This window comes from Sinocyclocheilus grahami, unplaced genomic scaffold (assembly GCF_001515645.1).
Source record: "Sinocyclocheilus grahami isolate Dianchi unplaced genomic scaffold, SAMN03320097.WGS_v1.1 scaffold86.1, whole genome shotgun sequence".
In the NCBI taxonomy this organism is placed as follows: Eukaryota; Metazoa; Chordata; class Actinopteri; order Cypriniformes; family Cyprinidae; genus Sinocyclocheilus; species Sinocyclocheilus grahami.
Window position 1 is genome coordinate 1,593,001 of NW_015505265.1, and position 15,763 is coordinate 1,608,763.

At 37.1% G+C, this 15,763-nt stretch overlaps 1 protein-coding gene across 1 annotated transcript in view; it reads left to right on the forward strand.

Moving 5' to 3' along the window:
- Nucleotides 1-963: 963 nt before the first annotated feature.
- The window catches only part of LOC107586903 (placenta growth factor-like), a 34,367-nt gene continuing 19,567 nt past the window's right edge, over nucleotides 964-15,763 (forward strand). Inside the window, exon 1 of the mRNA XM_016274453.1 lies at nucleotides 964-1,420. Coding sequence (XP_016129939.1) covers nucleotides 1,304-1,420 — 117 coding nt within the window. The 5' untranslated portion in view covers nucleotides 964-1,303. The remainder of the gene's footprint in view (nucleotides 1,421-15,763) is intronic.

Consider the following 15,763-nt stretch of genomic DNA (forward strand, 5'->3'; position numbering starts at 1 on the left):
CTCAAATCAGGTACCAAAATATAATCTGAATTTCCTGAATATTATTGCTGTTTTATAACTGCAACTTCCAAGTCGGCAACTCATAAATACAATAATTCTGACAGAATGTAAAGCATATCTTCTAGATGTGTGACTTTCTCAAAATTTAGAAGAGTTAGCCTACATTGTTTTGAACAAAAAAAGTGCTTCATTCATGTGTTTTGTGGGTAACACTTTGCCTTACAACTTTAATGCACTGCAGTTAACATATACAATTCACTAATCTTAAATCGTGTGAATCTCCACATTTACTAAAACATTTTTAAGATCTGTTAACATTAGTTAATGCACTGTGAACATGAACGTTAACGTTTTCATGAACTGAAGGTTAATAAGTGCTGTGGGATATTTTGCTCCTTGTAAGTTTGTGTTGATGCATTAACTGTGGTTAACAAATGAAATCTTATTGTAAAGATCTCATTAATGTATTGAGAGCAATAACCTATATATCATCATTAGAGATGAGATTTTATTATAAAGGTTTAAAACAATGAAATAATGTGCTTAAAATCATTTGTGGATCAAATTTAGATGTTACCACACCGGTAACAAGTCAAAATGTTATTTAACATCACTGAATCCACCTAAATAGGCTATATTACCCCAATAGAACTACATCTAATAGAATAGAATAGAGTCCTTAATGTAACAATTGTAGGTTACCACTTTTTACAGGGCATTTTTCACAGTTTTTCCCTACACATAATCAGTGAGAAAAGTGAAATAAAGTGTGAGATGTGAGTTCATGGAGGGGAGGGCAGTGGGAGGACAGTATGAACATGAGCAAGGCTTCGGGAGGAGGAGATTTAAATGATCAACTTGTTGAAAGGTAGTTAGGGCGCTCATATGGAAGTGTGCCACTCTATTTGGGAAATGCGTGAGCAGGAATCTTGCACTAGGAAACAGACGCTGGATCTCCAGTGGCGCGTGAGGGCGATTAAAACCTGCAAGCTATAATTTAAAACACGGTTTACTCCATAAGGACCTGTTTTAAACATTTTACCGGTGGTATTTGCGTACATCTTCCGAGGGAGATCTAGATTGGATGCAATTAAGGGACGTGTCACCACTGATATTTTATGAAACCAAAAAGATAACAACATTGCGAGTATGTTGAGCGCATTTTCCGGATTGTTTCATTTTATTTGATATCTTTGAGAAAGCAACGCACACTTTACTACCGACGCGACAAGGCACGAACTTGCCACCTAGAACCGTTTTGTGGAGTTTATGGTGAAATTTACATATTGACATTACCATTTGGATGGACTACTGTTTGGATTTTTCTACCATTAGACTTGCTTTGGCATTCGAGATGGGTTATTTGACGGCACTGTTACAAATAGTTGCTGCGGTCCAGTTGAGCCTTTTACCTGCACAGGTGAGCATATGGGCCGTCCTTTTTTACACTTAACCTGCATAAATGATAGCCTACATCACATACGCTTCAAGCGAGTGATGGTATGTTACAAAACGAGAACGCTATTTTAATTCACTGAACGAGGCGACTCGATCCTAGCGTTATAGTTTTATCGCCTATCTAGAGTGCGAGGGAGTTCACAAAAGATGTGAATTCTTTTAATTCGTTGTAATTCGTAAAGCTCATCTTGCTACGTTTTTAAACAACCATGTCAAATTAAAAGTAATTAAACTGTACAAAGATGGAGAAAAACGTGTTTAGAGACCATTCTGTTGCTCAGTTTATGAACATACTGTAAGAACGCGTCCAGTGTGAATGTCCCGTAATGACCCTTGTGTGAATGTAAGCCTGTACACTCTTAAAAATAAAGGTGCTTCACGATGCCATAGAAGGACCTTTTTGTCTAAATGGTTCCATAAAGAACCTTTAACATCTGAAGAACCTTTCTGTTTCACAAAAGGTTCTTTGTGGCGAAAGAAGGTTCTTCAGATTACAAAAAGGTAAGAAAGAGATGGTTCTTTAAAGAACCTTTGACTGAATGGTTCTTTGTGGAACCAAAAATGGTTCTTCTATGGCATCGCTTGAAGAACCTTTTGAAGCACCTTTATTTTTAAGAGTGTATGTTAAACGTTCTGTGAAAGTAGCTTACGTGTTCATATCAGAGATACTCAATGATTAGGCATCCTTAATTAAAAAGAGAATGAGGAGGATTTGAACGTGTCTACGTGCAGTTGACAGTCAGAACTGGCTTAATGAATGGAGTCAGTTTACTTTTGACACGGCTTCCAGTAAAGCCTCCAAACGGCTGTTTTTATGACACCCTCTATAACTTGATCCCTTTTTGAAATGCTGGAAGAGAAAGCGTTGAGTCATGAAACGGAACGTGACGAACTGCATCACCCCCTTTAACCCACAGGCATGTGTGATACACTGGCGTGTTCTCCTTACACGAATGAATGCCAAAATCACCAGACAGTCAGATTATGTCTTTATATGCCTTCTACTGTTGTCAAAGATAATGAGAGACCAATTAGGCAGTATTAGTATGTCAAAGTCAGTTAAACGTTCTGTGAAAGTAGCTTACATGTTCATATCAGAGATACTCAATGATTAGGCATCCTTAATTAAAAAGAGAATGAGGAGGATTTGAACGTGTCTACGTGCAGTTGACAGTCAGAACTGGCTTAATGAATGGAGTCAGTTTACTTTTGACACGGCTTCCAGTAAAGCCTCCAAACGGCTGTTTTTATGACACCCTCTATAACTTGATCCCTTTTTGAAATGCTGGAAGAGAAAGCGTTGAGTCATGAAACGGAACGTGACGAACTGCATCACCCCCTTTAACCCACAGGCATGTGTGATACACTGGCGTGTTCTCCTTACACGAATGAATGCCAAAATCACCAGACAGTCAGATTATGTCTTTATATGCCTTCTACTGTTGTCAAAGATAATGAGAGACCAATTAGGCAGTATTAGTATGTCAAAGTCAGTCTCAGACATAACAAGCATGTGCTTTTAAGATATAAACAAAAATTACATACTGTCTATATTTTGAAATGTCAAAATGTTGAATAAGAAGATCATTGTCCCACAGCTCAAGGTAAAGTATCGCACCTCATGTTCTGTGAGATGGCAAAGTCGAGCTTTAAATGTTGGCAGGAGAGTCCACCTCAACATTCTTATCTATTCGTCCATAACAGAAAAGCAGCATGCTTTGAATAATGATATGTCATTGTCTTCACAAATGGGCTTTGACATGTTTGGCTTGTTAATAAGGTGTAGCCAAACATTGTTATAGACCACTACAGTTCATTTGTGGAAGTGTCTTGACCTCAAGCTTGACAGTTTATCACTCACATTATCTTTCAGCTGAATATAAAACCTCACATCCAAGAAAATAATCGAGAAGATAATGGTTTGCTGCAAATTTGAAGCTTAAAAAGAGTAAAGATGAACATTAAAAGAGTGTAAATTGTATGTTGTCATTCAATATTACTCCTACTACTGGCAGGTCAGAACAAGGTTTATCGGGCGTAGTAAAACCAAAAACCACACACTTCTTCCGGACCTCACACATGACTTATGCCTCCATTCACTTTTACCAAATGCACATATTATCATATCACTGGCCGTATACCAGATGTGGGTGCGCCAGAGAGTGTCTGTCTCCTCTTGTCTCTTGTGCTTGCGGCAAAACTTTTATTTCAGGAGTTGCAGGAAGTTGGCAAACACCGGCTGTTACTGATGCTGATGATTATTGTAAAAAAAAAAAAAAGGTTCAATTAAGCACTTCCTCTGTAAATATGAATGGATATCTTTCCATCTAAATGCTCAACAAAGTAAGATTCATTTCTTATTGTTAAAATTCACGTTGGTATTTTTTGTGGGCATAAAGTCAACAATTTCAAGGTACACATTTGCCCTGATATCCTAATTAATAAAATAAGATCAAAGTTCATTAAAATAGATAATTTGATCTTGACAAGTTCAGTTCAGCTAAATAAATACACTTTTTTTTCCAAAATGATTAACATATGTAAACTCACATACAACTTTGATGGCTGTTATCTTGAAGCATAATAGACCACATTAAATTTTAAGAGCATGTATATAAACTTCTTGACAAAAGGTATAAATGTTATAGCAAACCTTGCTTGAAGGTTTTGTGGTTTTGTTTGTGTGTGTGTGTGTGTGTGTGTGTGTGTGTGTGTGTGTGTGTGTGTGTTTGGACATTCACATTGCTTTTATGCAATGTGTACATCTCCTGTTCCTTCTTTGAATCTCCTGTTCTCTATTTCAGGAGGATCAGTATGAAGCAGTTTTGTAATGATCTCTTGTGTAGGGAAGGGAGTTGCTGTATCATTTCCAAAGTTGGATAATCGGCTCACAGATGGTTTCTTTAAACTTGAGTAAAATCTATCAGGGAAACTTCAGTGTTTGTGTGACACAGGTTAAAATGCTACACACAGCATAAACCTTTTCAGTATGGGTATTACATGGGATTGCACATAAGTATGTAAATGCAAAAGTTGTAACTACACAAATTCAATTTGACATTTATGCGTTACATAATGTGTCATCCTGCAATTAAAATATGTGTCACAATCTCAGGCTTGCAACAAGGGGTGCTAGTATAGGACTACACAGTTATCATGGACAAAATAATTCACGATAACAATATTTCCACAAAACCAATATAATGTCTGGAAAAAATGCTATCACTTAATTTCACCTTTAACTTTATTTTGAGTTTTCTTCTTTCTGGCCAGTGATGCATACTCAAAATTCAATGTGGGGAGGTGAAGAGAGAGTTTATTACCAAAACTGTACAAACGTGTACAAAAAAATGTAGCCTACTGTTGATCGACACTTCCTACAGACTGGAGTGTGTGTCATTTTTATGGAATCCAAAAAAAAAAATAACTCCCACACTGGCGAGCTAACTTTTTTCAAATTGTTTTCTTACTTTCATCCATCATCTCCTCTGACATGATTTTGTTCAGCAGTAACTACACACAGAGTCTTTTTTTTTTTCAATTTTATGATTAGTAGCAACCAGCATTAAGGTGCAATACTGCCACCTACTGTTTTGGAGTGTCACCTAGATCAGTGCACATTTTGCATGTCTCCTTAATCAAACAACTGATTAACCTCATCAGATCATTAGAGACTCAAAGCAAAGCTGTTTTTTTTAATGGATGTCAATAGCCATCCAAGTTAGCGAATTTAACTTGTGCACAAAATTGTAATATCACATAAAACGTTTGCCAATAAGCACCGTTTCCATCCAACGAGTCAAGAGAAAAAAATTGCCAATTCCTAATAAACTGACACTAAATATCACTAAGGAAAGTAGGAGAAGCCTGAGTATAATAATACATGTAATATATAATCAATTACTTGTGCCTCAGAGTGAGCAGACGAAACACAATATGCGGCCATTGCTTTCGGAGGTGGATGCTGCTGTTTGGGAACGCAGTCAAAGAAGAGAGTTTTGGGAAGCAATTATACAGGAATACTTTGACTATAGACTTTGCTCGGGCATTTAAGAATGACTATAACAATATTTCTGATGCTGTGCAATGAGATCCATCCACTGGTTAGTCAGGATGTGCCGTCCCATAGTGCAAAGTCACATGACTTTTTTGATGCACATGGAGAAATTAATTTTCTCTCATTATTCGCATTAATCTTTTTCCAGTCAAAACCCACCTCAAACGAGCCTAAAAACTTTTTTGCAAAGTAAGGAATTTTTTTTAATTGGCATTTCCATTACTCATTTCTGATGTGATACTTAAATGCACATAAAAACAGGGGGATGGAAACATAGCTACTGAAGGAGAGACTTAATTTAGCTGAATAAACTGCTTTTGTGAGAGAAAAGCATATAATTGAATGAATCAACAACCTTTCGGCTCATCTTCAACATGTTTGCCATAAAACACTCATTTTGGAGAGATTTTCAGACTTTACACAGGAAAAAAATGCTGTTTTTAAGAGTAGGATTCAGTTTATGGAACTTGTTATTAATTTCTGTGGTATCCGCAAACAGTAATTAACTGTCACACAACTCTGACAGAAACTTACTGACGTCAAGGCTGTGATGTGATTGGTTATCAAGGCACACATGAATGTTACACTTTCTCCAATGGTAGAGGCGCAGACTTTGGAATGTCCCAATAATAAGGCCATCTCTGCTCCAAGATCTGAAAGGGGTGTGTCAAACAAAGGAGACATAAAAACTGGAACATGGTTGGGAACCACTAACATAGATAGTTAATGGTGCTGGATTATTTACGCTGCATACTCTCTGAATAGGTACTTCTTTTGAATAAATAATAACTTTGGCCAGTTAAAAAAGAATGTTCTATATAGTATGCATGTGTGTAGTATAAATTTGATTCACCATGTTGTCATTGTCAAAGCATTCATTGGATGTGCACTTCAGAATCTGTAGGAAGTAATAGGTCATCTGGGTACTTTTTGACTGCTGTTTTATGAGCATTCAGACAAATTACTCTTTCCAGATACAATTTTTTGCCTGCTGTATGGCTGGGATGTATGCCATTTCGGATGTAGCCAATATTATCATATGTGTGGCATTAAGTATAACAAGTATAAGTAAGTATTATATCATTATTTCATTATATATTATTTCACCCATATCTTGAAGAGAATTTTGCTGAACTTCAAGATACATGCACAATAACACATATGGCCCTCTCGAGCGCTGAGGTTTGTTACAGAACACAAAATTTTTGTGGCCAATCAAATGAGTGCTATTGAATTTAGCAATTTCTTCCACTGTAAGTGACTATATGGAGACAACCCAGTGCCAAAATGCACAGATGCTTTACATTATAGTTTTAAAAAGCTCCATGAAGAAAACTTGTCTTTAAAGCATTTTTTAAATTCAGTGGATTGAGCATGAAATACCCTTTAAATGGCTTACTTATGTGCAAGCTTAGTTGATGGAAAAGTTTGAAGATCGTTCGATGCACCTAAAAAGACATGCTCTTATTCCAGAATTCCAGCTGCACTCTTCCAGTGCAAAAATACAAAGCGTTAGTCTTCAGTTTGTGAATTTTAATTAACCAGTGCACACATGCAAGGATGCTGTCTCGTTTGGATAAGACCAACCATTTAGTGCCAGCTGAAGCTATTTTGGTGCTGATACTGAATCTCTATTAAACCCGTTGCTGTCCAGACTGGCCACCTAGGGCTAACTGGTGCTGTGCAATGCATTCAGATCACCTTCTGCACCTTGGTGGAATGAAATGCAGGTCCCAATGGACTAGAACAGAGTCTTGCTGAATAATATGAGCTCCCTCCCATGCATTTATTTTTTCTTCTCAAGGGAGGGATGTCTCCTTTGAGCTGTCTGTCTCACCCTTCCCTTCTGTCTCATCTGCCACTGTTAACCATTTCTGGAGAAAAGCAAACAATGAGAAAGTAAATATTGTCCATGTGGTTGTGAAGACCATTTATAAATGTCTTCCCCTGCCCTCTCGTGTCGGGTGGAGCGTTCCAGAAATATGTTGAGTCAGGCACTGGGAGAAATTCTTCCATGTGTCATTGTTGTATATGCTGTCCTCAGCATAAGCTTACGTGTCATCCGTGATGATGTGTCTGTAATGGCAGCTGAGGTTTAAAGGGCTACCACAACTTTTTTTTTAACATAATTTATATTTGACGTAAAATGGCAACTTTTTATTTTGGTTTATGTGGGTGGTCTGGCTTAGTGGTAAAAGAGAAATATCCGGTAACCGAAAAGTAAATTGTTGGTTGAGCTTTAATGTCTGTGGTACGGTTTAGTGGTAAAATCTAGTCTGGTAACCCAACGGATTTGATATATGAGCTACTGTACCATCAGCATGACTGTCAAGGTGCTTACTCTTGTTGTACTAGTGGAATTGTAAAAAGCTCTGAATAGGAAAGTGTCAGCTAAATAAAGAATAGCTGATTGTTAGGTGTAATGTATAATGCAATATGACGGGCATTATGAATCATGCATTTTAAGTTGTACATGAGACAACAATAAAAATGTACAATACATATTCTTATTTTTATTTATTTTTCCAATTTTTGATTAGAATACATATCCTTACACACACTACCATATTCCATTTAAACATTTGGGGGTCAATGTTTTGTGTGTGTGTGTGTTCAGCAATGATAAGAAATTATTTCAACAATTATAAATTTCTTGAGCACCAAATTAGAATGACACTGAAGACTTGAGAAACGAATGCTGAAAATTCAGCTTTGCCATCACAGCAATAAATTACATTTTAATATATATTAAAATAGAAGACAGTTATTTAAAATTGTAATAATATTTTACAAAATTACTGTTTTACTGTATTTTTTTATCAAATAATTGTTGCTTTGGTGAGCAGAGGAGACGTTAAAAACATTACAAACTCTTTCTTACAACAATTATTTGACATTTTGTTTATTAGAAATAAAACACTACAATTACAGACAAAGTTATAAATTTTAAGTTAAATTAGAGACTCCACACCCATAGCACAAATTGCTGTTGTTTTATTTGTCTGCTTTAAAGGGATCATGAACTGCTTTTTTATTATTGTGTACTGTCCTCTGAGGTCCACTTATAATGTTATCAAGATTTTTACATAAAAAGCAGCGATTTAGAAGTAATAAGTTATTTTCTGTCCTGTTTTGTCCCCCCTCATCTGAACGATCTGTTTGAATAGGGGTGGATTGTAGACTCAGTTGTGTATGTTTGACAGTCTGTGTCATTCACAGATGGATGCTGCTGTGATTTAGGTTAAAAACACATAAATACTCAGTACATCAAACGATCTTTAATAACAGACAAAGCAATAGTTATCACGTAATAAAAACAGTTACTCACACTTGTGTGGTGCGACATTACTGTCGGATCCTGTCTTTCTGAAAATCCCATGCCGAATTGTGCCTTGTTTGTAAACAAATTTTAACTACGCTTAAAAAAAAAAAAAAGGTCTGGGTCTTCATTAAAAATAAAGTTCATCCACTCTTTCCTAACACTAGGATCAGAAAGAAGGCAATGCAAAGACTGTGTTTTTCCACAACTTGGCACTGCACAGCATCTTCTTGTATTCGGAGCCATCTTTATCATTTATTTTCTGTGTAGACCTGCGTTTGCCTCTCTCGTTATTTACACTGCATGCGTGAATTGGTGGGCGGGGCTAAACAGGCAGCGATGTAGAAGCAGGCGTTGATCTTCTTCTGCGGAGGCGGTGTTTAGACACACTATTAACAACCTGTCGTTTTGGCAGATTGCCTTCAATATAAGCTGTTTTTAGCAAAAGATTTGAGTTTTGAAACTTACAGGATGTTTTTATAATGACCTCTGATATGTCGAAAGATCAAGAACATTTTTATTTCTCAGTTCATGACCCTTTTAAGTGCAACATGTTCTGATATTTTGCCAGAAATGTTCAGCTAACAGGAAAGATTCTCGCAACTTTCACAAACATTTTTTAAGAGTTATATAAATGTTAGGACAAATTATTCTTAAAGTAAAGTTTATGGAACATTCTTATAACTTTATTAATATTTGATATACATTCTCAGAAGGTTAAGAGAAAACATTCTTAGAACAACATTCTTGGAACGTTCCCATGATGATATTTTTACTTGATCAATGTTAGAAAACGTTGGAAAACATCGTCCTTATGATGTTATTTGTACTTGATGAATGTACTTATAATGCTAAGTGAAAATGTTCTAACATTCAGCATTCAAATAACATATTTTGTGTGAAAATAAAGCGTAATAAAGTCATAACCACAACAAGAAAACAGGACATTTCAACGTTTTAGAAACATTTCAAAACAATGTTCCCACAAGGTTTTTATAACCTAAATTTGTTTCCTGACTTTGTCTAAAATGTCTCCATTTCATACGCCTAATTTGATCAAAAGTGGTGCTGAAAAGTTTGAGAACCACTGAACAAAGTTAAGAAGTATTTCAGACTCTTAAAAGTCTGAAACCTCTTATTGTCCCCGAGTGTTTAGTGAGTAAGCTGTGATATTTCTCTCTAGGCCTAATAGCCTTTTAGTTAGCTTGAGTGATGGGCTAAACATCTGGGTCATGCTGTTAAATACATCCACAGTCACCTCATGATAGATTGCTTGATTGCTTTACAGAATGTGCAGCTTCATTCGTTCTTTGCTAATTTTGCAGCCATTCTATTTTCTTAATTCCTGTCTTTTTTACCTTCCTGTCTCCGGTGTCATCTGCAGTGTGCACTTCCATAGTCTTTCCTCCGAGTGTTAATACATTTTCTTTTCGGGGGGTCATGCGACATGCCATCTTTAATTTCCTTCCTCATTGTATCATGTACATTGTCTCTCTCCCTTCATGTAACTTTATATTTTGGTTCTACATGTTTGTGTTAGATCTTAGTCCCTCTGGACAGGACAGTGGGGCTGGAATATTTTTGAAGCTTTTGTGTTAATTCACAGATTCCAGCTTCCTGGTAGAGTGAACTACCTATTTCTGTTTTTAAAAGTGAGGATCATGCCAGCTTTCTTGGATATTTCGGTCATCTGATCTTATGTCAGAAGATGTTGTTGGCAAATTCCATGTAGAGGGCAGACACATAAATAGGCTAGAGATTCTTGAAACAGAAGTAAATCAATAAGCAGTGTGGATGGAAACGTTGAGCAATCTGTGTGAAATATGCAGATTCATTTGTGAAATAAAGGCAGTGCCATAGACCAGAGCAGAGAATTCAATGAAAATTGTAGTATCCCAAGTTTCCAAACCCAAGGTCATGCATTTTTATTTTATTTATTTTTTGTTGTGATCTATGAAAGCCCATTTCCGCCACTGAATAAAAAATTGAAAAGGTAATTGTGACTTTTTATCTCACAAATCTGATTTGTTTTCTCACAATTGCGAGTTTACATCTCACAATTCTCAATTTTTTCTCAGAATTGTGAGATATAAACTCGCAATTGCGAGTTATAAAGTCAAAATTGCTAGATATAAATTCGCAATTACAAGTTATAAAGTCAGAATTGCTAGATATAAACTCGCAATTACAAGTTATAAAGTCAGAATTGCTAGATATAAACTCGCAATTACAAGTTATAAAGTCAGAATTGCTAGATATAAACTCGCAATTACAAGTTATAAAGTCAGAATTGCTAGATATAAACTCGCAATTACAAGTTATAAAGTCAGAATTGCTAGATATAAACTCGCAATTACAAGTTATAAAGTCAGAATTGCGTGATATAAACTCGCAATTGCGCACCAAATTAGAATGACACTGAAGACTTGAGAAACGAATGCTGAAAATTCAGCTTTGCCATCACAGCAATAAATTACATTTTAATATATATTAAAATAGAAGACAGTTATTTAAAATTGTAATAATATTTTACAAAATTACTGTTTTACTGTATTTTTTTATCAAATAATTGTTGCTTTGGTGAGCAGAGGAGACGTTAAAAACATTACAAACTCTTTCTTACAACAATTATTTGACATTTTGTTTATTAGAAATAAAACACTACAATTACAGACAAAGTTATAAATTTTAAGTTAAATTAGAGACTCCACACCCATAGCACAAATTGCTGTTGTTTTATTTGTCTGCTTTAAAGGGATCATGAACTGCTTTTTTATTATTGTGTACTGTCCTCTGAGGTCCACTTATAATGTTATCAAGATTTTTACATAAAAAGCAGCGATTTAGAAGTAATAAGTTATTTTCTGTCCTGTTTTGTCCCCCCTCATCTGAACGATCTGTTTGAATAGGGGTGGATTGGAGACTCAGATGTAGACTCAGTTGTGTATGTTTGACAGTCTGTGTCATTCACAGATGGATGCTGCTGTGATTTAGGTTAAAAACACATAAATACTCAGTACATCAAACGATCTTTAATAACAGACAAAGCAATAGTTATCACGTAATAAAAACAGTTACTCACACTTGTGTGGTGCGACATTACTGTCGGATCCTGTCTTTCTGAAAATCCCATGCCGAATTGTGCCTTGTTTGTAAACAAATTTTAACTACGCTTAAAAAAAAAAAAAAGGTCTGGGTCTTCATTAAAAATAAAGTTCATCCACTCTTTCCTAACACTAGGATCAGAAAGAAGGCAATGCAAAGACTGTGTTTTTCCACAACTTGGCACTGCACAGCATCTTCTTGTATTCGGAGCCATCTTTATCATTTATTTTCTGTGTAGACCTGCGTTTGCCTCTCTCGTTATTTACACTGCATGCGTGAATTGGTGGGCGGGGCTAAACAGGCAGCGATGTAGAAGCAGGCGTTGATCTTCTTCTGCGGAGGCGGTGTTTAGACACACTATTAACAACCTGTCGTTTTGGCAGATTGCCTTCAATATAAGCTGTTTTTAGCAAAAGATTTGAGTTTTGAAACTTACAGGATGTTTTTATAATGACCTCTGATATGTCGAAAGATCAAGAACATTTTTATTTCTCAGTTCATGACCCTTTTAAGTGCAACATGTTCTGATATTTTGCCAGAAATGTTCAGCTAACAGGAAAGATTCTCGCAACTTTCACAAACATTTTTTAAGAGTTATATAAATGTTAGGACAAATTATTCTTAAAGTAAAGTTTATGGAACATTCTTATAACTTTATTAATATTTGATATACATTCTCAGAAGGTTAAGAGAAAACATTCTTAGAACAACATTCTTGGAACGTTCCCATGATGATATTTTTACTTGATCAATGTTAGAAAACGTTGGAAAACATCGTCCTTATGATGTTATTTGTACTTGATGAATGTACTTATAATGCTAAGTGAAAATGTTCTAACATTCAGCATTCAAATAACATATTTTGTGTGAAAATAAAGCGTAATAAAGTCATAACCACAACAAGAAAACAGGACATTTCAACGTTTTAGAAACATTTCAAAACAATGTTCCCACAAGGTTTTTATAACCTAAATTTGTTTCCTGACTTTGTCTAAAATGTCTCCATTTCATACGCCTAATTTGATCAAAAGTGGTGCTGAAAAGTTTGAGAACCACTGAACAAAGTTAAGAAGTATTTCAGACTCTTAAAAGTCTGAAACCTCTTATTGTCCCCGAGTGTTTAGTGAGTAAGCTGTGATATTTCTCTCTAGGCCTAATAGCCTTTTAGTTAGCTTGAGTGATGGGCTAAACATCTGGGTCATGCTGTTAAATACATCCACAGTCACCTCATGATAGATTGCTTGATTGCTTTACAGAATGTGCAGCTTCATTCGTTCTTTGCTAATTTTGCAGCCATTCTATTTTCTTAATTCCTGTCTTTTTTACCTTCCTGTCTCCGGTGTCATCTGCAGTGTGCACTTCCATAGTCTTTCCTCCGAGTGTTAATACATTTTCTTTTCGGGGGGTCATGCGACATGCCATCTTTAATTTCCTTCCTCATTGTATCATGTACATTGTCTCTCTCCCTTCATGTAACTTTATATTTTGGTTCTACATGTTTGTGTTAGATCTTAGTCCCTCTGGACAGGACATTGGGGCTGGAATATTTTTGAAGCTTTTGTGTCAATTCACAGATTCCAGCTTCCTGGTAGAGTGAACTACCTATTTCTGTTTTTAAAAGTGAGGATCATGCCAGCTTTCTTGGATATTTCGGTCATCTGATCTTATGTCAGAAGATGTTGTTGGCAAATTCCATGTAGAGGGCAGACACATAAATAGGCTAGAGATTCTTGAAACAGAAGTAAATCAATAAGCAGTGTGGATGGAAACGTTGAGCAATCTGTGTGAAATATGCAGATTCATTTGTGAAATAAAGGCAGTGCCATAGACCAGAGCAGAGAATTCAATGAAAATTGTAGTATCCCAAGTTTCCAAACCCAAGGTCATGCATTTTTATTTTATTTATTTTTTGTTGTGATCTATGAAAGCCCATTTCCGCCACTGAATAAAAAATTGAAAAGGTAATTGTGACTTTTTATCTCACAAATCTGATTTGTTTTCTCACAATTGCGAGTTTACATCTCACAATTCTCAATTTTTTCTCAGAATTGTGAGATATAAACTCGCAATTGCGAGTTATAAAGTCAAAATTGCTAGATATAAATTCGCAATTACAAGTTATAAAGTCAGAATTGCTAGATATAAACTCGCAATTACAAGTTATAAAGTCAGAATTGCTAGATATAAACTCGCAATTACAAGTTATAAAGTCAGAATTGCTAGATATAAACTCGCAATTACAAGTTATAAAGTCAGAATTGCTAGATATAAACTCGCAATTACAAGTTATAAAGTCAGAATTGCTAGATATAAACTCGCAATTACAAGTTATAAAGTCAGAATTGCTAGATATAAACTCGCAATTACAAGTTATAAAGTCAGAATTGCTAGATATAAACTCGCAATTACAAGTTATAAAGTCAGAATTGCTAGATATAAACTCGCAATTACAAGTTATAAAGTCAGAATTGTGTGATATAAATTCGCCTTCAGCGATACCAAGCTCTGAATCATGTGAAATCAGTCGGGTGAAGTCATAACCAGGAAGCTTTAAAAGCACGTGAGGTGCAGCCGGCGTTAGCTTCTAGGAGTGAAGCAAGCTCTAGTAGGCATGCCGGAAGTATCGTTCCCTCGGGGAACCATGGTTACATATGTAACCTGGGACGTTCTCCTTTGGGAACACGAGCTGTGTTGGAAAACGCTAGGGGAACGAGATGTCCACGCCGCCAGACTTGCAAATCCCTGCCTAGTGTGGAAGAGCACAGCTATGGCAAGAGAAGAGAGGGGCCTGGAGTGGCTCGCAAATCTAGGTCATAGAACCTGACGTATGTGAGGGGCGTAGACCATCCCGCAGTGTTGCAGATGTCCTGCATAGGAACACCTGCCAGAAAGGCCTTGGAGGCTGCCACACTTCTTGTTGAGTGAGCCTTGACACCCAATGGTGAGGGGAGATCAGAGAACTCATAGGCAACAGTAATGGCATTCACTATCCAGGGTCTGCTTGGAAGTAGGATGACCTCTCTTAGGGGGACCATAGAAACACAAGCAGTTGGTCCGCCTTTCTCCACAGGGCAGCTCTGTGGACGTATGCATCCAGTGCTCGCAATGGACACATACAATTAAGCATCTGCTGGTTGGGTTCCCTGAAGGGAGGAGGATAAAAATCCAGGAGTACGACAGGCCGTGGTGTAGAGGAGGGGACCTTAGGGACATACCCTGCACGAGGGTACAAAAAAGCTTTGGCCAGACCGGGCGCAAAGTCGAGATAGGAAAGAGCCACAGAAAGGGCCTGCAGATCCCCAACTCTTTTTAGAGAAGATATAGCCAAGAGAAACAAAGTCTTTAATGTAAGAAGACAATCTGATATATCCTCAATAGACTCAAAGGGAGGCCTACAGAGAGCTTCTAGCACCACAGCGAGGTCCCAAGGAGGGACACAAGATCGTACCTGAGGCCTCAGCCTCATCACACCGCGGAGGAAAAGTGTAACCAGGGGGTCCTTGCCCACTGAGTGACCATCAAGAGGGGCGTGGTAGGCCGCTATAGGCGCCACGTAGATCTTGAGGGTGGAATGGGTTAACCCCGCGGAGAAACGGGCCTGCAAGAACTCCAGAACTGCACCAATTGGGCAGTTAACTGGGTCAAGCAGGTGGTCTCCGCACCATGAAGTGAAGAGTCTCCCCTTCAGGGCGTACAGTTTCCTCGTTGAGGGAGCTCTTGATTGGAGGATGGTCTCAACAACCTCGGTTGAGAGACCAGAGGCTATGAGTTGTGCCCCCTCAGGGGCCACACCCACAGCTTCCACAACTCTGGGCGGGGGTGAA